General features: G+C 43.8%; 1 protein-coding gene across 10 annotated transcripts in view; it reads left to right on the forward strand.

Annotated features, from left to right (window-relative positions):
* Nucleotides 1-23,124, forward strand: part of STXBP5 (syntaxin binding protein 5) — a 212,370-nt gene that overhangs the window by 149,852 nt on the left and 39,394 nt on the right. For 5 of the 10 annotated variants that reach the window (XM_045009874.1, XM_045009875.1, XM_045009870.1 and 2 more), the window contains 3 exons: nucleotides 7,046-7,111; nucleotides 16,744-16,806; nucleotides 16,901-16,948. In XM_045009874.1, the coding sequence (XP_044865809.1) occupies nucleotides 7,046-7,111; nucleotides 16,744-16,806; nucleotides 16,901-16,948 (177 nt within the window). The remainder of the gene's footprint in view (nucleotides 1-7,045; nucleotides 7,112-16,743; nucleotides 16,807-16,900; nucleotides 16,949-23,124) is intronic. The other 5 variants (XM_045009867.1, XM_045009868.1, XM_045009869.1 and 2 more) reach the window with 5 other exon arrangements.

Here is a 23,124-nt window from a genome sequence, read left to right on the forward strand (position 1 = left end):
TTTTCTGTCTCAAACATACTATGTTGGTGTCTCGTCTTTCCTTTTTTCATTGCTTCATTAAGGTATGCTGACTGTGGCTTCTTGCATGTGCGGCCTTTCTAACTTATATTCAGAGTCTGTGAAAAAACTTCGCACCTCTCATATAAGTAAGTCATTTAATGGCAATAAAATATTTTTGAACATCTGAATTTGATGTACCGGTAAGTAACTTGCTGTTCACTCACCATGGGTTTTTTTGTTAGTCCATTTAAATAACACCCTAGTTTTAGAAAGTGGTGGTGTACTGTGTCAGTCCCAGGATGTTAGAGACAAAAGGTGGACGAGATGTAATATCTTTTCTCACCAACAGAAGTTGGTCAATAAAGGATATTACCTCACCCACCTTATGTCTCTAGTTTTAGGAACTGATTTTGGCATGATTTGTTCAATCATATACGTGTACCATATCTTTTACTTGTGGCGCCACCAAAATACATTTGGTTGAGGGCATAGGAGGATCCTCCAGATACAGGAACTGTGAAAGACGGTCGAAAGACTGCCTCCTGAGGACTCCTAATGAGCCCAAGCATGCATGGCTGGAGCTCACAGTACATCTAGGCAGGGTTGTAGCACATAGCACTGCAGAGATTCAAGGCAGCGCTATAGCACATAGCCCAGGAGGCTGCCATGACTTGGACAGACCCACAGAACTGAATAAATTGTTAGACCCGCTCCAGCCCCTAGAATATTCCATAATCAAGAGGGTGCAAAGCAAGCAAAAAATCCTTCCCCAGGGCAGCTTATTCTGTGCTGCACTTCAAAAAGGCATAACACAGAATTTAATTCTTGTTTTTTATTTTATTTTTTAAATGAGCGAGAGGAGAATAACTGATGACATAAAAGACTTTGTTGTCTTATGAGAAGAAAGAGATGTACTTAAATTTAACTTTTTAAAAAGTTGTTTGCTTGATAAATTAATCTTTAGCTTCCAGCTGTTGGCATGTATTTTTTTTTTGCCGGGAGAGAGGAAACTGTTCCAGCAATCATGCAATTACCTAATCCTTTGTATTCTCTACCATCATCTCTGATAAATAATCCACATGCCTTAGTACGGATAATTAATTGAAGCCAAATGTTTAATCTCTACTAATGCAGATTTTATACAAGAATATTTTAAAGAATGGAAAGGGTTTCCTCCAAACACACCATTAACACACACATTTTAATGGTTTGTGGTCATCTCTAAGACAGAAACACAATGCATACCATTATAGAGATTAAAACAACGAGGAATCCTTGTGGCACCTTGGAGACTAACAAATTTATTTGGGCTTAAGCTTTCGTGGGCTAAAACCCACTTCACCAGATTCATCAGTACAGAGATTGTTATATTTAACTTACTGTCTTATTACTTGCAAAAAATTACACAGCAATAGTGTTTCATAATTGGTTTAAATAGAACTACCAAAGAAGTAAAATATCTTGTAAGGTAGAGCTGTGTGAATTTATCAGAATCTTTTTTATTTGCAGCATCCCTGACTCAGGTATAACCTGGTTTAGTGTTTTTGCAAAATGCAAACTATTAACATGGTCTTATTTGAGCTTTGAAAGGGAGTATATCTTCTCCAATTTATTTATTTGTAAGGGGTTTTTGATGTGGAAAGTTGATGTTTTTAAAAAATCTAAAACTTTAGTACTTGAAATGCAGTTTTATGCATAGCACATCTTCAGCAGCAATAGCGTGCTGATAACCGCATAACAGACTTATGACAGGTTTGAGTAGCAGCCGTGTTAGTCTGTATCCACAAAAAGAACATCCGAAGAAGTGAGCTCACGAAAGCTCATGCTGAAATAAATTTGTTAGTCTCTAAGGTGCCACAAGTACTCCTGTTCTTATAACAGACTTATGTTCTTCTTAGTAGTCATCCTCTTACCCATCTCCATTAGATAACCATTCATGTAAATTCACTGATGCTATTGCTGCGGGAAGAGAAACTGAAAATACCTTGCTATTCTCTGCAATGGGAGCACCAATTTCGAAACTTATTTTAAAATCATGGCATCACATCCTAGATGTGTGTACTTTGAGTACGTAGCCAAGAGGATTGCTGGCCTTTTATCTCCTTTAAGCAAGCTAGGTTCAGTCAGTATGGTGCTCTTGTGACAGCAAAACATACTGCTATTGTACATTGATCTATTTCTTCCAGGGTTAGTAGGGATGAGAACTGCCGACAGAGGGGAGAAATCCCTTGCATTTTGATCAACCTCTTTCATTATGTTCTGACCAAATGAAGGAACAAAACTAGCTATGAAAGGAAGGGAGCTATAGCTGCCCTACCTCCCTAGCAGCCTTAAGTCTGCGCTGTTTCTTTATATGTATGCATTTTTTGTAGAAAGAACATTGATGTACTATGTAAAATTTATCAGTTAATGAATTAACAAGATGAACTTTTTTGGAATATTTTAAAAAGTTGGTGAAAAGTCAAAAGGCCTTATGTCATATGGCCTAGCATATGTCCTCCTGCATTTCTGACACGGCTTGCCACATTTCATCCACAGCCATTCTAAGCGTGGCTAAAGTCCATCCATTCTCCTAAAAAACATCAGGTGAGCATACTACTCAGCATTATCAGCATTACTGTCAGTGGTCCTATCAGCACTGACCTGGTGGTTAATCCCAAAAAACATGGTAGAGAAGCCCCCTCCAAATGCCTCCCACAAGTGCACTGATTATGGATGTGTCTGGAACAGGTGGAGGTGCCCATCTGAATCCCCTCCAAATACATGGAATAGAATCTGAAAAAGATGTGTCCCTTCACAAAATGTGCCAGAGCTGCAAGTAATCAGGTTAGCTTGCATAGCATTGCTGCCTGTACTGCAGAATTCCAAGCTTCAACCTTTAACAAACAACACATTTGCAACATATTACAGTGGAGTCCACTTAATAGCTACTTGGATATTGACAACATCCAGTTAATAACAATATTTTGCCAGGAACCAATGCTGTACCATTGACTTTAATGTAAATGGTATGTAGGTATTGGCAACAGCATGCCATTTATTGACAACATTTTTTGAGAAAAAAGGCCCCAGCTCTACAGGCAGGTTTACGAGATGGCAGCGAGGGAAGGAAATGCAGGGACATGCCTTCTCCAGTTGCAGTCCCATAAACTTGCTTGTGACCCATGCTCAGACCCTCCCACTGCTTCCTTTTGGGGTTGAATCCCTACAAACCTGGCTTTTCATTCAGTTCCATAAAGCCCCACCTTACCAGTAGTCTCTGTATGCCATCCATTTGTTCAGTTTTCTCACAGCCCTCAGTAACCAGATTCCTGAAAGGGTTACTACATACTTACTCATGCGTTCAAGAATCCTCCTACTTGAAAGCTTAATATTGTCCTTGCAAACCTCATGGAGCCCCATTTTCAAGCCACTTTCCAAATGCTTCTTACACAACCTCACTCTCAAGATGATACTCTTAGTTGCTTTCACGTCGGCTTCAGGCTCAATGAACTCCAGGCTCTTATCATTGATATCCCTTTACCCAACACTGTACAGACATAAGGTGGTATTGAGACTTCATCCTAAGTTTATCCCTTAAGGGGTTTTGGAATTTCATTTGAACCAGTCCATCAGTTTACCTGTTTTCTCCCCTAAACCTCATTCTGCTTCTGGAGGGGAAAAAAGCCACAATTTGGACATTTAAAGGGTCTTGTTTTATTACAAAGTTCTTCAGCCCGGCTTCTCATCTCTTTATTACTATCTTTGGTGCTTTGAAGGGTCAAGCGTTCCTCTGCCAGAGAATATCAAAATGGACCACACAGTGCATATCATTTTGCTACGAAATGGCTGATAAACCTTTCCCTCCAAATATCAAAGGTCACTCTGTTAGCAGACAAGCTGCAAGCTACCTAGAGTAATCCCCTGACTTTTGTTAAGACCTATACTCTTGACCTAGCTGCAAGATCAGATGCCAAGTTTGAAAAGGCAGTGTTAACATCACTGTAGTGGGGTAGAAGTGCATAGTGCTTCTATAGGCTTCTAGAGTGCCCATCTATAAAGGGGGAAATAAGAACAACCCAGGGAATTACAGACCAGTCACCTTAACTTCTGTATCCGGAAAGATAATGGAGCAATCAATTTGCAAACACCTAGAAGATAATAAGGTGATAAATAACAGTCAGCATGGATTTGTCAAGAACAAATTGTGTAAAACCAACCTGATAGCTTTTTTTTGGCAGGTAACAAGCCTTGTGGATGGGGGGGAAGCGGTAGATGTGGTATATCTTGACTTTAGTAAGGCTTTTGATACTGTCTTGCATGATCTTCTCAGAAACAAACTAGGGAACTACAACCTAGATGGAGCTACTATAAGGTGGGTGCATAACTGGTTGGAAAATTGTTCTCAGAGTAATCATCAGTGGTTCAGTCATGCTGGAAGGGCATAATGAGTGAGGTCCCGTAGGGATTGGTTCTGTTCAATATCTTCATCAATTATTTAGATAATGCCATACAGAGTACACTTATAAAGTTTGTGGACGATACCAAGCTGGGAGGGGTTGCAAGTGCTTTGGAGGATAGGATTAAAATTCAAAATGATCTGGACAAACTGGAGAAATGATCTGACGTAAATAGGATGAAATTCAATAAGGACAAATGTAAAGTACTCCACTTACAAAGGAACAATCAGTTGCACACACATAAAATGGGAAATGACTGCCTAGGAAGGAGTACTGCTGAAAAGGATCTGGGTGTCATAGTGGCTCACAAGCTAAATGAGAGTCAACAGTGTAATGTTGTTGCAATAAAAGCAAACATCATTCTGGGATATATTAGCAGGAGTGTTGTAAGCAAGACACGAGAAGTAATTCTTCTGCTCTACTCCGTGCTGATTAGGCTTCAGCTGGAGTATTGTGTCCAGTTTTGGGCGCCACATTTCAGGAAAGATGTGGACAAATTGGAGAAAGTCCAGAGAAGAGCAACAAAAATAATTAAAGATCTAGAAAACACGACCTATGAGGGAAGATTTTAAAAATTGGGTTTGTTTAGTCTGGAGGAGAGAAGGCTGAGAGGGGACATAACAGTTTTCAAGAAAATAAAAGGTTATTACAAGGAGGAGGAGGGAGAAAAAATATTGTACTTACCCTCTGAGGATAGGACAAGAAGCAACAGGCTTAAATTGCAGCAAGGGCAGTTTAGATTGGACATTAACCACTCTGACTGTTAGGAAGTTTTTCCTAAGCACTGGAATAAATGGCCTAGGGAGGTGATGGAATCTCCATCATTGGGAATTTTTAAGAGCAGGTTGGACAAACACCTGTTGAGGATGGTCTAGATAATACTTAGTCCTGCCTTGAGTGCAGGGAACTGGACTAGATGACCTCTCGAGGTCACTTCCAGTTCTATGATTCTATGATTTCTATGAGAACATGCATAGCACAGGTGTGGCCCAACGGAAAATGCAGTTCGAGATTTCTATTGCACACCTTGAGTGGGATCCACATTGATGACATCATCTTGAAGAACCATAGTTACAGTAAGGCTACGTAACTCTTCTTTCCCTCACAGGTTAAGTCTTTGGTTTTGGCATTCAGAAAATATTCATTTGTTAACCCAGACTCCAGAAGATAACAACTAGTACCCCATAGTTTTGAAATGGAAAAACTCCTTCTTGCACCTACTTTTGCCCTTTATCAACAAAGCAAACACACTGAAGTCAGTAGAGTTGCACAGGTGCAAGTAGATACAATTTGATTCTGTCCTGACTTGGGGTGTGTAACCCACCCAATCTCCTCAACAGTCTCAACACATTTGTGGTTTTTTTCCTCAGAAAGTACAGATACTAAGAACTAAGATTGCACTGTGTTGAAAATCTTGTTCTGTACATGCAGATACTTTTTTCCCTTACAAATGATTCAATTGTGTTTCATTTGTGCAATTAGTACTCATTGTATTTAGATTAGCATGGTACATCATAACAGATCCAAAGAGAAAATTATTTTTAAGTAAGTCTGAGAACGTTAATATTCTTAAAACATTAATCAAAGCTTTTAATTAAAAAAAAAAGTCTAACTGGTAACTTTAAATTTCAACACATCCTTTGTCAAGTCATAAAGAAAACGGGGGATCAAAAACTCCATTTGTATCTCCAGTTCGCAATATGCAATATCTGTGATTCCTATGATTTGACTTCCTTCTTTGCATCTAATTCTGGCTTCTTTAAGTGTGCAAAGTTATCATTTCTGTCAGTGAAAGAATCTTGTAACTACAGTCTTGTGATTTGTATGATGATGATGTCATATTGAGTGTTATATGAAAGTCCTCAACAGAGGAAAAATCATTTCACTCCCCAAAAATAAACCATAACCACCATATATCATCAATCCATTTCTTAAATGGAATCAGTGAGTTCTGTTGAAAAACTGATGGTACAGGATCACCTAAGTGTGGCTGCAGAAATATAGTATAACTTTACCCCAAAAAAGGAAAGTAGAAATTATTTAAAAATACACAATACTGGTCACATGTTAATCTTAAAGTATTTTATAGAATTCCTTAATATTGAAATCCTCCTATTCATCTAATTTTTATCACAAACAAATTAGTTTTCTTATTTCACTTAAATAAGATTTTAGTCATACTATCCAAAACATGAGTAAAGTATACATGTTTAATGCACATATCTACCTCTAATTAAAAAAAACATTTTCTCTGATTATATAAGGCTATACCTTTTTTCTTAAATGTTTGCCAAATATTACTTTTCTGATTAAATATTGATGAAATGATTAAAAAAAATCAAGTGAAAAGTTTCAATATTTCTGAGGTAATACTGTAATTCTTTTGTCAAACAGACTATTTTAGTGCCATAATTGAGGTTAGCCTCTTAAATGAGACTTGTATAAAAAAAAAAAATCTTCTCCCCTTCTCTCTTCCACCCTGCAAGTGGGAGAAACACTTGCATAGTGTAATATAGAGGCTAAAAAATCACTGAAGTTCTAGTTCAGGAAAGATTTGTAAACAGCAATTTTATTTTTTATTTTGAATTGTTCTTTGTATTTTTCAGCAGGTCTTTGTGATATTAATGAAGGGACTACAGTGCCAGAGGATCGCTGCAAGTCACCCACTTCGGGTAACTACAAAACTACAGTTTTTTTTCAAATACTTTAACATTATAATCGCACAGAATGTGACATACATTGTTCTAAATCGTGCCAGAAATGTTTACTAAGTAATTTATATAGAAACTGTCTATGGTAGCTATTTTCTTTCCATCACATTGTATTCATTTTGCCATTTAAGATTTCACTAACCATTTCAGAATTCTGGTTTAAATCAAGGACAACTTATCTGACTCGGAAATATAAACCTAGTGTCTAGCAAGGATGAGTCAAGTGGCATGTGTAAGTTTCCAATATTTATGCTTCAGGGAGACAGCACACAGGCAAAGATATTCTTAGATTGGAAATGCATGCTATCTATGAGGCTGTGAGGAAAGTGACATTCTCATGCTACAGTATATTTTGTAAAAGCGGCAGAGAGTTCTGTGGCAGCTTATAGACTAACAAACGTATTGGAGCATGAGCTTTCGTGGGTGAATACCCACTTCGTCGGATGCAAGTATATTTTGTGAGTGCTTTTCCTATATATGTTGTCAAACCACGTGTGTGTGTGTGGGGGGGGGGGGAGTATGCAAGTTCAAAAGTTGAATGCCATTAACTGAAAACACCTCCTCATTGCTCCCTCAGACTTAGACAAGAGGCGTGTCATCTTTATCACCCATATGAATGTATAACAAAACAAAATATCCTTTTTTTAGCTTTATCAGGAAAACTTTTTATAAAGTATTAAACTTAATTTCTGAATTGACAGTTTGAGCTATCAATTTTGTTTTGACACCTATTCAAACTGTATTCAGAGTTTCAGTGTACATCATCAGACTGTCAATCTGTCACCAGTCAAGATTTTCCTTTTCAGAAGGGCAAATTGAGAATGGAATTGGAATTTGGCCAAGACATCATGATTAGTAGAGTAATTCTACTTTACATTTAAAAACAAACTTCTACTAAAGAAGTGTGTTGCTATGATATAAATACTTACCTAAATATAGAATTCGTTGAATTGTTAAACCTAACTTTGGGCTACCCTATCTTGTGGTGTAGAGAAATATTTCCCTTATTTGTATTCAAAGATGTGCTTCCTATTTGTGTAACAAAAGAAGAAAACACGCACCCACCACCAAGCCCAGTATATGTGAAAATCTATGATCCACTTACTGTATCCTGCTGTTGTTGCAGCGATGCACTTCCTCCCACATTTTAGGTGATGCTGGTGATAGTTCTAACTGAACTACTTGAATTTGACAGGTACAGTAAGTAAAATGACCTAACCTGGACATTTAAATTTAAGGCAAGTTTAGATTTTAAAAAAAAATCAGTTAATAGAACTAAGGAGATAATTCATATAAAAGGATTAATGTAAATGAAACTGAAAATATTGACTGATATATAATTATTTGATATGTATGGGTTGTTTTGGTTTTGTTGATTTCTTTTGTTTCTTCGAGTGATTGTTCACATCCATTACACATTAGGTGTGCGCGTGCCGCGTGCATGGATGTCGGAAACTTTTTTCCTTAGCGGCTCCCGTTGGGGCGGCAGGGGAGCCCCTCCAGAGTGGCGCCTCATGCTGGTGCATATATACCCCTGCCGACCCGACCCCCCTTCAGTTCCTTCTTACCGTCCGTGGCGGTGTTGGAACAGCTCTCTATCTCTCGCGAGTGATCCTTTAGCACAATTATCAACAGTTAAGTTATCAGTAGTTAGCACTTCTTAATAATAGATAGTGAAGCTTTCTTTGTTTAGATGTTGGAAGTTGTCTCCAGCACCAGCCCTGGGCTGTGTAGTGTGCCGCAGGCCCAACGCTTAAAGGCTTGCGCCACGTGCCGCAAGCCTATGCCAATTAGTGACCCCCACGACTCATGTTTCCGTTGCCTGGGGAAATCACATCAGACGGAGCGCTGCAAGATCTGTAAGGCTTTTAAGCCAAAGACTAAGAAAGAAAGGACTTTCACCTCAAGCAGCTACTCATGGAGGCTGTGCTGCAACCTGAGGCGCCAGTGTCCTCAGTGCGGAGTGCCCCGGCATTAGTTCGCGATCCCGCACCAGTGGGGCACCGCAAGCATGCCGCAACAAGAAAAACCCTAGCACCGTTCGACCTCACTGGCATGGTCGAAGGGTCAGCCTACAAGCCGAGGGCGCTCCATGAATAAGAAGCCAGCACTGCCCAAGCAACCAAGTGCTCAAAAGGGAAGCGCTGCCCCAGAACGTGCTCCGGCTCTGGTGGCTCTGGCACCAAAGAGCCTGTTGAGCCCCGGGCTAAGCACCTTGAGCATGGAGGAAGGGCTGGAGGAGCTCCTAGAACAGCCCTCCACACCAGACACATTTGAGGTGGCAAAGGACCTCATCCAGTTGTCAGCGGCAAGCCCCCTCCCTGCCAAAAAGAAGCCTCCGGCACCGTCTCCTAGAGTGCTGTCAAGAGGCCAGCCAGCAGTGGTGCGCTGATCGAGGTTATCATCCTGGCACCCCTCCTAGCGTCGGTCCCAGTTGAGCTTGGCCTCTGTGGATTCCCAGTTGCCCCTGACCCAGCGGGACTTGAGGGCACCGGATCGCAGCCAGCATATGGCACCGGCCCCGCCAGGGCACCGCTCCCCGGCGCCATCGCTGGGCTGGCTCCAAGGCGACACAAGTTTGAAGTTCCCGGTTCCGAGCAGAAGCCAATGATCCCAATCCCAGGAGTATCGGTACCGGTACTGGTCGGCAAGGGGCTGTTCTCCAGCCCCCTGGGGGCACCATTCTACGGCACCACCTTGGCCTTCCAGGTCAGCGTCCTTGGAATCAGAGGTGGACTCACACCACTCCAGCTGTGCCCATAGGGCACCAGCGAGCAGGGAGCCCCAAGCCCCATGGCATCCCCAATGGGGCCCGCCAGGGTAGTGGCCCTTTTGGACACCATGGGCCTATCACCAAGAGCAGGGGCCCTCCTCCAGAGCTTTGAGATCCGGCTATTTGGTGCATCAGTCTCGGTCCCTGCACAGGCACCCCTCCGCGCCCAAGGAGGCCATGGTATCCAGGCCACCAGACACTTCTCCGGAACACAGGAGAGTGGAAGCGGCACCGAGCCCAGCGCTGTCCCGGAGGTAGTCTGTCAGGCAGGACCCAGAGGAGCCCCCAGCATGCAAAGAAGGACAAGAAGGGCTGGAAGACAAGATGCAGAAGGCCCTCACCTCTTCGTCATCCCCAGATGAAGCCGTGGCAGGCACCGCGGTGTTGGGGCCTCCTCTGACTGACCAGAGAGCGCACCAGGAGCTGCTCTGCAGGGTAGTCTAGAACTTGGGCCTACAGGCGGAGGAAGCAGTAGAGCAGGAGAATCCTGTGGTGGACATATTAAGCCTCAAGGGCCCCTCCAGATTTGCGCTCCTGCTCATAAAGACAGTCCAGTCCAACTACAAGATGGTCTGGCAAACCCCGGCCTCTAGCGCACCAACAGCAAAAGGCGTAGGGTGAAAGTACTTTGCCCCTTCCAAGGGATACGACTTCCTCTTTTGTCACCCGGCCCCCTGTTCGCTGGTCATCCTAGCGGTCAATGAATGGGAATGACATGGTCAGCAAGCCCCGGCTCCTAAGGCCAAGGAGGCTAAACTTTTAGACCTATTCAGCAGGAAGGTCTGTTCTTCTGGGGGCCTCCAGTTGAGGATCGCGAAACAGCAGGCGATCCTGAACTGACACAATTTTAATTCCTGGATGGCAGTTTCCAAATTTAAAGACTCCTTGCCCCAGGGCTCTCAGCCTGAGTTTGCGGCCCTCATGGATGAAGGAAAGGTGGTAGCCAAGACCTCTCTGCAGGCCTCTCTCGATTCGGCAGATGCAATAGCCAGAATAATCGCCTCAGGAGTGGTGATGAGGCGCTTGGTGTGCCTGCAGGCTTCAAGCCTTCCGCCAGAGGTCCAGAATACCCTTCAGGACCTCCCCTTCAAAGGGTCTGGTCTCTTTTTGGATTAAACGGATGCCAGGCTGCATAACCTGAAAGACTCCCGGGCAACCCTCAAATCGTTGGGAATGCACACCCCGGTGACACAGAGGAAACCTTTCAAGCCCCAGCTGCCTCAGCAAAGACAATACCAGCCCTGTCCTAGGCAGGAGCCATAACATAGAAGAGGCAGAGACAACAGGTGGAGGCGGAACAACACGCCTAGACAAGGCCAGGGTCAGGGCAAGCCACAACCCAGCAACAAGCAAAGGTTTTGAAGGTGCGCTCGAGGACAGCTTACTAAGCCAGTTACCAGATATTTCCCTATGTTTCCTGAACCGCTTGTCCCGCTTCTACTGTGTGTGGACTCCCTACGCTGGTGGCTCAACCAGCAGGTACTCTGCGAAGGGATCCATTTCACCATACCACAACCCATGCTGACACTGGTAACAGACGCGGCAGACCTCGGCTGGGGAGTGCACTTGGGGGACCTTCGGATGCAAGGCTTGTGGTCCAAGGATGAAATGTTGCTCCACATCAATGTAAAAGAGCTCAGGGTGGTTCGCCTAGCCTGCCAAACCTTTCATGCTGCTTTAGAAGGTCACAGCGTGACAGTTCTGACAGACACCACTACCGCCATATTCTACATAAACAAGCAGGACGGAGCCAGATCCTCTCCCCTTTACCGAGAGGCCCTTCTCCTATGAGACTTTGGTATAGCCCGCTCAGTACACCTCGTAGCATCATACCTCCCGGGGGACCAGAACGAGCTGACAGACTGCCTGAACAGGTCGTACTGCGTGCACGAATGGTTGATGAGACTGGATGTCTTGCAATCGATCTTCCATAAGTGAGGATTTCACCAAATAGACCTCTTGTCCACCAGGGACAACTGTCAATGCCCGCAGTTTTGCTCTTTTTCCAAAACCACAGTCCGGGCTCCATCACAGATGCCTTCACGATCCCTTGGAATGGGAGCCTGAAGTATGCCTTTCCAGCACTCCCGCTCATCCACAGAGTTCTCCTCAAAGTTTGCAGAGACAAGGCGGTAATGATCCTCATCGCCCCAGCTAGACCCCGCCAACATTGGTTTACGACTTTTGCTGGAGCTGTCAATGGCCGACCCGATTGCCCTGCCCCGGCACCAAGATCTCATCACGCTGGACCACGGGCGCCTGCTCCACCCGAACCTGTGGTCTCTGCATCTCATGGTGTGGAAACTCTGTGGTTCAACGCAATGGAGAGCCAGTGCTCTCTTCAGGTGTGACAAATTCTCCTTGGCAGTAGGAAACCTTCCACTAGGGCGGCATATCTCACTAAGTGGAAGACGTTCTGCTGGTGTGAACCAAAGCATATACGGCCACTTCAGGCCTCCGTTCCGGTTATCCTGGTATACCTGCTGCACCTTAAACATCAAGGTCTTGCACCCTCCTTGATTAGAGTACATCTGGGTGCCATTTCGGCATTCCACCCGGGGGAGCTGGGGCATTCTGTGTTTTCCAAGCCCATGGTAGCCCGGTTTCTCAAGGGCTGGAGAGGGTGTTTCCCTACTCACGCCCTCCGGTCCCTCCCTGGAATCTTAACCTGATCCTGACCAAGCTCATGGGACCCCCTTTTGGGCCCCTAGCCTCTTGCTTTTTCACTCACTTCTCCTGGAAGGTGGCATCTGCAAGGAGCGTGTCTGAGTTGAGGGCCCTCACCTTGGAGCCCCCTTATACAGTTTTGTATAAGGACAAAGTGCAATTTAGGCCACACTCTAAATTCCTCCCTAAAGTAGTATCGCAATCTCATATGGGACAGGACATTTGTTTGCCAGTGTTCTTTCCTAAACCACACATGGACCCGAGTCACCGTAGCCTACATACTCTGGATGTCTGTAGGGCCCTGGCATTCTATCTGGAGTAAACTAGACCCTTCCACAAGTCAACACAGTTGTTCGTTGCCATTGCGGAGAGAATGAGAAGACTCCCTGTCTTGGTGCAGCGGATATCATCATGGATTGTGGATTGCATCTGCCTGTGCTATGATTTCGCCAAGGTGCCGGCCCAAGCGATCACAGCTCACTTGACTATGGCTCAAGCGTCCTCAGCAGCTTTCCTGGCGCAGGTTCCACTCCAGGAGATCTGTAAAGCAGCCACTTGGTCGTCGGTGCACACATTCAAAGCCCACTACGCAGTCCAACAGGCCAGAGAGGACGCAGCGGTCGGCAGGGCTGTGCTTCAATCAATTGTTCCATGACTCCTACCCACCTCCTATGGTAAGCTTGTGAGTCACCTAATGTGTAATGGATGTGAACAATCACTTGAAGGCCTGGTCTACGCTGGGGGGGGGAGTTGTCGATGTAAGATACACAACTTCAGCTACGAGAATAACGTAGCTGAAGGCAATGTATCTTAGTTCGACTTACCTCCCATTCTCACAGCGCGGGATCGATGGCCGCAGCTCACCTGTTCACTCCGCTTCTCACACTGGTGGAGTTCCGGAGTCGACGGGTAGTGTGTTCGGGATCGATTTTATCACGTCTAGATGAGACGCAATAAATGGATCCCTGATGGATCGATTACTACCCGCCAATCCGGTGGGTAGTGTGGACGTACCCAAAGAGGAAAAAATGGTTACCTACCTTTTCATAACTGTTTTTCTTCTAGATGTGTTGTTCACGTCCATTACACTTCCCACTCTCCTTCCCCTCTATCGGAGTCTCCAGCAAGAAGAAACCGAAGGGGGGGTCAGGTTGGCAGGGGTATATGTGCACCTGCATGAGGCGCCACTCTGGCGGGGCCCCCCTGTCGCCACGACAGGAGCTGCTCAGGGAAAAAGTTTCCGACATCCGTCACGTGGCGCGCGCATACCTAACTGTGTAATGGATGTGAACAACATATCTCAAAGAACAACAGTTACGAAAGGATAGGTAACTGGTTTTTTTCAAAAGAGCAATTTTAGGTGTAAATGAGTGTGGTTCACAAGAAAAGACTGACAACCGGAAGAGTGGAAAGAGGAGACATTTCATGGATGAAGAGAGGGCAAGCAATGAGAAACAAGCATGGGGAACATATGGGGAAGAAAGGAAAGGTAGAGAAATAAGAAAGGAGACATCCAAAAAATATTCGTCCTGCAAGGATTAGCATCTTTTGTGAAAGTCAGGTATCATGGGCCCCAGAAAAATCTTTATTTAGACATCGCAGGTGGAAGGAATATAAAGAAGCTTAAACTAACTTTCCTTATGAAGGAAAACTTGAAAAACAAAGAAAGGAAGAAGACTGGGAAGGTGATAAAGAAGAAAAGAAATAGGGTAGGTTTTTTTGATCAGCGTTTCCAGATTATCACCAGTCTTCAAAGACTTTGAGAAAAAAAACCAAACACTGGATTCAACACTGTACTTAAATTTGAAATTCAAAAATTTCAGTAAATTCATTTAACATAATCTTTTCCCTCTCCCACTCACATCAAATTTTTCAATCTGAATTTGAGATCAGGTACAGTGAATTTATTTAAATAACTTGCATTCTGCCATAGAAGAACCAAAGGGTATGCATGCATAGTGCAGAAATTTAAAACACTCTACTGGGTGAGTAACCAAAAAAAAAAAAATCCTGGGTACGTTTTGTCTTGAATTAGATTAAAATTCAGAAGTGGGCTTCTCAAGATAACTTAAAAATTAATTTGCAGTAATAGATCCCATTTCTCCATTTTCTATGGGGCTGAGATACGAAGTTGTTGGCCTCACAGAGGGACTCTAAGGCCATGTTTGCACTTACCAGGGAGCGACGTTGCTGCGATCGATTTAGAAGGGGTCAATTTAGTGAGTCTAGTGAAGACCCCCTAAATTGACTGCAGAGCACTCTCCGGTACCCCACTGGAACAAGAAGATTAAGTTAAGTCAATGGGAGAGCGTCTCCTGTCAACTCAGCGTGGTGTAGACACCGCAGTAAGTCGACCTAAGCTACGTCAACTGCAACTACATTATTCACCTAGTTGGAGTAGCGTAACTTAGGTATACTTACCGCAGTAGTGTAGACAAGGCTTTAGAGAGGTCAACAAGACTGGGGAGGAGCCATGAGATACTGAGAAGGTGGGGAGTGGATATTGTCAGAACTTAGGAGCACCAGGAGAAATTAGAGGATGAGGCCTTGGCTACACTGGCGCTTTACAGCGCTGCAAGTTTCTCGCTCAGGGGTGTGAAAAAACACCCCCCTGAGCGCAGCAAGTTACAGCGCTGTAAAGCGACAGTGTAAACAGTGCCCCAGCGCTAGGAGTGCGGCTCCCAGTGCTGTAAGCTAATCCCCACGGGGAGGTGGAGTACCTGCAGCGCTGGGAGAGCTCTCTCCCAGTGCTGGTGCCGCGACCACACTCGCACTTCAAAGCGCTGCCGCAGCAGCGCTTTGAAGTTTCGAGTGTAGCCAAGCCCTCAGACACTGGTGGACTAAAGCTGCAGAGAATAGGAGAAGGCAGATTTCAGTGGTTGGAATTTCTCTAGTTAGGGAGAGACTAGCTATGGGCTAATATCCAAATTTAATGAAGTTAATTACAAAATTATGCTTTGCATTTTTTAAAAAATCAGTGAATATGGTTTTGGAACTTACTTTTATAAAATAATGCTCAACTAGAACTTGATTAGGAGACTGGTTGTACAACAGTCTGGAAGATCAGTGTTTGGGGCTGACAGTCTGAGACATCCTAGGGCAACTGAAGCTACAGCATGAATGGTGTGACAATTTCAATCTTCCAAATGAACAGAGCTGCAACATCAGTTACACTCTAACTTCCTCCACTGAGTAGTTACACAGATTGACAGCTATAGAAAAGGCTCCATGCCCTTGCTAGTTGGCAGAGCATCCTCTAGCTTTGGGAGACAAAAAACTAAATTACAGCAGAAATAAAATGAAAACCAAAACAAAGAGATTATAAAAGCTTTAAACTTTGTTCCCCTCATCCAGTGCCCTGGATAAAGTTGCATAGCATATACAAAGTGCCATGCTCAGATACAAGGGTATTATTTTCTTACTATTTTATGTAACACTTTCTGTCCTTTTTATTGGTGATTTTTTTAGAGGTATTAAAAACCTGTTGTGTTTGGCATTTTAATAAGATTTAAAAAAGCCACCAAATTAAATCTCTCTAAAACAGTGGTTCACAAATTGTAGCCCATTCACCATTAGTGGTCTTTAGAACCACTGCTTGCAGAATTAAGTACTCTATTGTGGTGTTGGGATAGGAGTTGTTTGCAGAATAAAATTGCTGCTCTAAACAGATTTCTTATTTTAGAGACCAAACGATGCTCCATATTGCGTTTGCTCTTTAGATCAAAATGTGGATAAATTCTTTGTCCTCTTCTTATTTACAGACCAACATACTAGGTGTCCACATATTAAAATGTTTATATTAAATAAAAGAAATGTCTCTCACCCAGATGCACTGTGTTGTGGTGGTGGTGGTGTCTTGCACTAAGAACTCATTTTGCTTCAGACTACCTGCTTATTTTTGTGTACACTCCTTTATTGCAAACAGTTTGGCATTTATAGTGCCATCACATAACAGAGAGCTTCACTGATCTTTTGATCTTTGATCAGTACTTTGATGTATCTTAGTTGTGAAGTCAGTGTGACAGTATGTTATGTCTCATAAGTCTTTTGAAATATAATGCATAGTCTTTCTGTCAAATCAGTATTGTACATGTATCTTGTTTTGTGAATGTCCATTTTGCATGTCTGTTTCATTCTGTCTTCACTCATATAGGTTCTGGTTCTCCAAACAATTCTGATGATGATGATAAAAAAATGAATAATTTTATAGAAAAGGGTACAGTATTTTTTACAGCATTATTTCTTTTGTTCATTCATCCTTTTAGTACATTTATAGTTTTTGACATTTTTTGTTAAAATATTATTTACAGTGAAGACCAAAGGCAGAAAATTTTCCAAGATGGTAGCCAATGATATAGGTAGGAGCTAGAAAAATTCTGCTTTCTTCCTAATCTAGTGCCTTACTCTATGCAACACTAACCCAACAACAAAAAAATTCAAATTGCATTGAATTATTTAGTTAATCTGTCTTTCCCTGTGCTAAATGGTAATCCTTTGGGCTGCTTCTGTGCTAAATATATTGTGCACAATGATTAACAAAATCAAGGAGAAACGGTGTTTTAATACTTTTAATTTATATGATGTGCACCTTCCTATTTATTTGGGAGAAGAGGTTCTACTTTATTCTGAAATATTAGAAGGGTTCAGTCTATGCATGTTGCAACATAATATTACATTTGTTGTGGTGCAGTATACTTTAGAAACTGTTGCTGATTTATTTCCTTCTAAATGTTACACCCATATCCATAAGCCCTAGTTTCCCCTATAAGTTTTCAAGATAGTGGTAGTAGTGCATTTTCCTTCAACATAAAAATAAACGATAGCTATATAAACCTATCCTCGTTATCAATACTATAACCCAGAGCGGTATATGCTGTCCAGACATAATATGACAAGTCGTCAGTCTATACATTCTTTTAAATAAAAGTTGCATATTAATTGACAAAAATGGTTTGAATTATGTTGAATGCACGCTATGAATCGAACCCTTTTATGATCAGAATGGAAATATGATGGATTGATAACCTAACACATGGTCAATAGGGAAATATGGCAAATGGGTATTTGGTGTATTCTGGGAAAAGGTCTTTTCATTTTTCTAATTTATTATTTCAGCATTAGTACCTTAAGGTTTTTATTTGTTTTATCTGCATTGTATGGTAGCAATAAGATTTAGTTTATATTCCTTTGGAGATATTTTATTCAAAAGATTTAATCTGTGTTGTGTTATATAACAACATTGTTTGGTATACCTATAATGTCTTTAGAATATAAGAATACTTTATAGAAAGAATAACTAATAGCATAGTAATAATCTACCAAAGAGAAAGAAATTGTTGAGACAATGAGTGAAAGTAAATTTGAAAGTGACAATCCAGAATGACATGTCCAACTTCCACCAAAGGATTTTGGTACCTAGCTATCACATTTACGATCTTTTCTGGACCTCTTTCATGAAGTAATATCTACATCAGGGGTAGGCAACCTATGGCACGGGTGCCGAAGGCGGCACATGAGCTGATTTTCAGTGGCATTCACACTGCCCAGGTCCTGGCCACCAGTCCAGGGGTTCTGCATTTTAATTTAATTTTAAATGAAACTTCTTAAACATTCTGAAACCTTATTTACTTTACATACACCTATAGTTTAGTTATATATTATAGACTTACAGAAAGAGACCTTCTAAAAAGGTTAAAATGTATTATTGGCACGCAAAGCCTTAAATTAGAGTGAATAAATGAAGACTTGGCACACCACTTCTGAAAGGTTGCCGACCCCTGATCTACATAGTACTGCAGAGACAAAAGTGGCTGGTGAGGAATTCTAATGCTTCCTGGCTGGCAAATTACTAGCTATTGTAGTTTAATAGGTAACGTGTCTATCTGGGACCCTACCTATCTTAATTGTGAGTGCTAAGCACCAAAAAGGTTGAACCCTCAGTGAACAAGAATCTGTAGTTTATGCCATTACCTCCATCATAGAGGTATTTTCTGAGTAATCTACGAACAGCAGAATTTGCTGAATAAGATATAAGACTAGGAATTGAGATAATTGGATTTTTACTGGCTCTGATTTATTGTTTGACCTTTGGCAACTCACTTTTTCTGCACCTGAATGGAACAAAGGGAGACCAACAAGTAATGACAGTGCAGCAACTAAAGGGAAAAATATAGCACTCAAAATTCAGAGTTGTAGGAATGTTGATGTGAGGAGGCTGTGAAGGGACAAAGTAAGAAAGGCCTCTCAATCTAATAAAAAGACTCTATACTAGAGACATCAGGAAGGTGGAAAGAGGATGTTTTTTTGTCCCAATCCTCATTGGTGAGCTGGCCACAATAATAAAAGCATCAGATGTAACAGGTTCTCTCCTTTCTGAACATCCCGGGACTGAAATAAGAATGGTGTAGAAAGTCAGTTTTATAACACAATGGTAGAGTAATCTGACAAAGCTTGCAAAACTTTACCTGACATTTTACATGCTATCTTTGCCTGGTAAAGAGGTAAATTTGTTTTTTTCTTAAGTGTTCCAAAAGGAGTGTTCTTTTCCGTATTTTAAAAAAATGACCTATATTATGCAAAAAATTGCCTTTAGTTGTTGACCAGGCTGTCTGAGCTGTTTAATTTGGCTCTGATGTTGTAATTTCTACTGTGTTGTCACTATATTGCAGCATTATTATATTAATAAAACAAATCAGTGATAATTATACAGAATTATAGACATCTATTCCAGCTAAAGTCTTTTTTTTTCTTTCTAAAGGAATAGAATAGTGTCTTGAATTTGCTTCACAGCTCAAATAACTTTCTAGAACAAGTTTGAAAGAATTGCATCTTTCAGGAAGAAAGTGATGTGCAGAGTTAAGTTGAGACTGATGTTAACTATGTGTAATATATGCATTAATTAAAGCTACAATTTTGTCACAAAGGATGCAGAAGTCACAGAATCTGGGACTTCCAAAGACCTCTGTGTCTTCAGCCCCAGTGGCTGGGAGCTGCAGGGTCATTCCACCTCCCACAGCTGCAGGGAGCTGTGAGGTATCCCCACCGCCTGAGGCAGCCAGCCCCAAAGCTCCCAGCCACCGCAGGCAGTGGAGGTACCGAGGCAGCTCCCCAGCCATCGCCATGGGGGGCAGGAGGACCCCTGCAGCTCCCCACCACTGGGGAGGAGGCAGGGGGACCCTGAGGCTCCCCTCTGCCACTGGAGCCCAGAGCTCCCAGCCACCCTGCAGCTGCCCAGTCCCTTCCCATTGTATCATGGATATTTTTAGGAAGAGTCAGGGACAGGTCATTGGCTTCTGAGAACTTTTCTTGTGCCTGGCTTTTCCTAAAAATATCCATGACAAAATCTTAGCTTGACACATAGTCAGTCCATGAACTCCACATTGTAACTGAAATTTCTGCTATCAGTTTAATAAATTGTACACATCATAGAAGATTTTGAAAATTTTGTCATCTCACTCATAATTATTTACTAGGGTTGTGAGACAGATGTCCTACTAATAATGTATTTTAATAGGAGCCCAGTGAATCTATCTAGAAGAATTAGAAAATGCCCATCTTCATGGTTCTCATGTTGCTGCTATGAATAGGATTGTTGTGTAATGTTCAATTTGAAATGTATTAAGGAGTGACCATTTGAAGTTGGTGAAAACAAAAATACTTTTTTGCATTGCCGTTTACTGTACATTGTATGTGGCATGTTTATGTTGCATGGCTGTTTTGTGAGCTTATGGTGCTACTTTAATCTCTTTCTTTTCTGTGTCATATTGCAGAATGCCACTGTCTTGTCATTATTTGACAGTAATAATTGCGTGTTTTATCACGTCATTGTTTCAAAATGAATTGTGATCAGTTGAATAGGGATTGGGATATTTTGTAAAACGTGTGCCATCTATTGTTACCAATTTTATTTATCTATTGTAAAACAAATCATTTCAGTTTATCAAATGTATAATCAGATGGGACTTGTCTTGTGGCATGATAGGGTTCCTTGTGTGGCAATACAATGAACTGCAAAGTTCAGAAATAAGCTTCTGGAATTGTTTGGCCCCAACCTGTTGCAGATTTATCCCACTAGAGAGGCTACTCTTGGTTATTAGATAAGGTGAAAGTACCCACACTTCCCATTGCTCTGACTTGCAAAGTATTATTTTCAGAGGAAGATATTAATCTTGTCCTTGTGTTCAGTTGCATGCTGTCATCATAGCAGCAATTAAGGGTAAGGAGATGTCCATGGGCGCCAACTTATATGGGCTCCTGGGGCTAAAGCCCCAGGAATATTCACAGTCAGGGGCTCTGCTCCACCAATATTTGGAGCTAGGTTTCTCCCCTTTAAATCCCAGCCGCGGCCGGGAATTAAAAGGCTCTGGGTTGCCCACAGCCGCAGGGAGCCCAGAGCCCTTTAAATCTCAGCCGCGGCCGGGAATCAGAGGGCTCTGCGCTGCCCGCGGCGGCGGGGAGCCCAGAGCCCTTTAAATCCCAGCCGCGGCCGGGAATTAAAAGGCTCTGGGTTGCCCGCAGCCGCGGGGAGCCCAGAGCCCTTTAAACCTCAGTCGCGGCGGGGAATCAAAAGGCTCTGGGTTGCGGAGAGCCCAGCACCCTTTAAATCTCAGCCGCGGCCGGGAGTCAGAGGGCTCTGGACTGCCCGCAGAGATTCTGAGCCGTGGCTGGGATTTAAAGGGCTCGCGGCTGCCGGCAGCCCAGGGCTGTTTCAATCCCGGCATGCAGCCGCTGTTTGCCCCCTCCCCAGACCTCTGCCCCCCAGGACCTCCACCCCCCATCTAACACCGCTGGTGGTCCTTATTCCCTGATACCCCTCTCCTGGGACTCCTGCCCCCCAGGACCTCACCCCCTATCTAAATGCTGCTGCTCCTTGTCCCCCGATTGTTCCCTCCCAAAACCCCTGCTCCAACTGCCCCTTGGGACCCCATCCCCTATCTAAGCCTCCCTTCTCCTTGTCCCCAACTGCCCCCTCCTGAGACCCCCCCAGCTTTCCCCCAGGACCCCACCCCCTACCTGTCCCCTGATAAACCCCTGGGACTCCCATGCCTATCCAACTGCTGACTGTCCCCTCACTGCCCCCCTGAACCTCTGCCCCATCCAACCACCCCTGCTCCCTGTCCCTTGACTGCCCCCTGGAACTCCCTACCCCTTTTCCAACCCCCAGCCCCCTTACTGTGCCACTCAGACCAGCGTGTCTGGCTCCATGCAGCTCCAGACACATTGCTGCCATGCTCCCCCGTGGAGCCCACAGCCCACCCCCCCAGCACCTGCCTTCCAGATTTGAACACCTCAAAATTCAGGAGTGCTCAAGCTCAGTTTGGGCAGCTGTTACTTCATTTCTCCCAAATCAAATATACTGATCCACTGTAACTTGTTGTAGAAAAAGCAGGATAAAATTGAGCAAGAAATGCTTATTAGCACTGGAATTGCTATTTTCAACAGCCATTGCCTTTTTGTTTGTTTAAGGAAGACAGTGATATTGCATTGGCAAATTCCCCATAGAAAGAAAGAGTGGAACAAAAGAATAATAAAGGCACCTCAACTTTTCCTCATTTATGGAGGACAGTCTTATAATATGCATCCAGATATCTTCCAATCACACAAGCTGAAAATTGTTCCACTTTACTGCACCTCTGTAACCATATGGGAACCAATCCTGTCTGTGTTTTGTGCACATACAAAATTCCTGCTGAATTACCTGCCCTGGGAGCGTTACCAGTGACCCAGGGCTGGGGAGGCAGGAGGTGTGGGGGGGGGAGGCACTGGTGTGGGGGAGCCCAGGGCTGGGGCACTGGTGAGGAGGAAAGGGGGAAGCCCAGCGCTGGGGCGGCAGGGGGTGTGGGTCAGTGGGAGGAAAGCCCAGGATTGGGGCAGCAGGGAGGTACAGGGGGGAGCCCAGGGCTGGGACAGGGGGCAGACAAATTTTTTTTTGCTTGGGGCAGCAAAAAGCCTAGAGCTGACACTGCCGGGTTCCCCCAGCCGCCGGAGCCCCGAACACTTTAATTTGACCCTGAGGGCTCCCAGCCACCTCTTCAGCTGGGAGCCCCCGGTTGATTTAAAATAAGGTATCACCTCCCCACCCCCAACCTTCCTTTTTGGCCCACAGCTGTTTTGGTGGGGCGGTGCTGGGGAAGGAGGGTTTGTTTCTGCAGGGCTGGACAGCCCTGGGGCGGGGTGTTTCTGCGGGGCCGGGAGGTTTCGGCCCTCGGCTGTTTTCTTTGGAGGAATGTGGCCCTCGCCACTTTATGAGTTGTGCAGGCCTGGGCTACAGCATAAGAGCAATGCTAGCTGCTGCTGTAGCACCTCAGGAGGGGGAGGGGGAGGGGAGGGGGCCGTGCTGTGCTTGGCAGCCCTCCCCTCCCATCCCCTCCCCTGCCCCTACCTGGAGGAGACGCGGAGGAGACGCGAAGGGGACTTCCGGCCAGGAGACGGACATCACTCACCTTAGCAGCTTTGGGGCTTCCGTGAGTGTTTGACTCTATGATTCCCCTGCAGCCCCAGCCCCCACTCCTGCCCAATGCTGGGGAAGGGGCAG

Source organism: Mauremys mutica, chromosome 3, assembly GCF_020497125.1.
Source record: "Mauremys mutica isolate MM-2020 ecotype Southern chromosome 3, ASM2049712v1, whole genome shotgun sequence".
In the NCBI taxonomy this organism is placed as follows: domain Eukaryota; kingdom Metazoa; phylum Chordata; order Testudines; family Geoemydidae; genus Mauremys; species Mauremys mutica.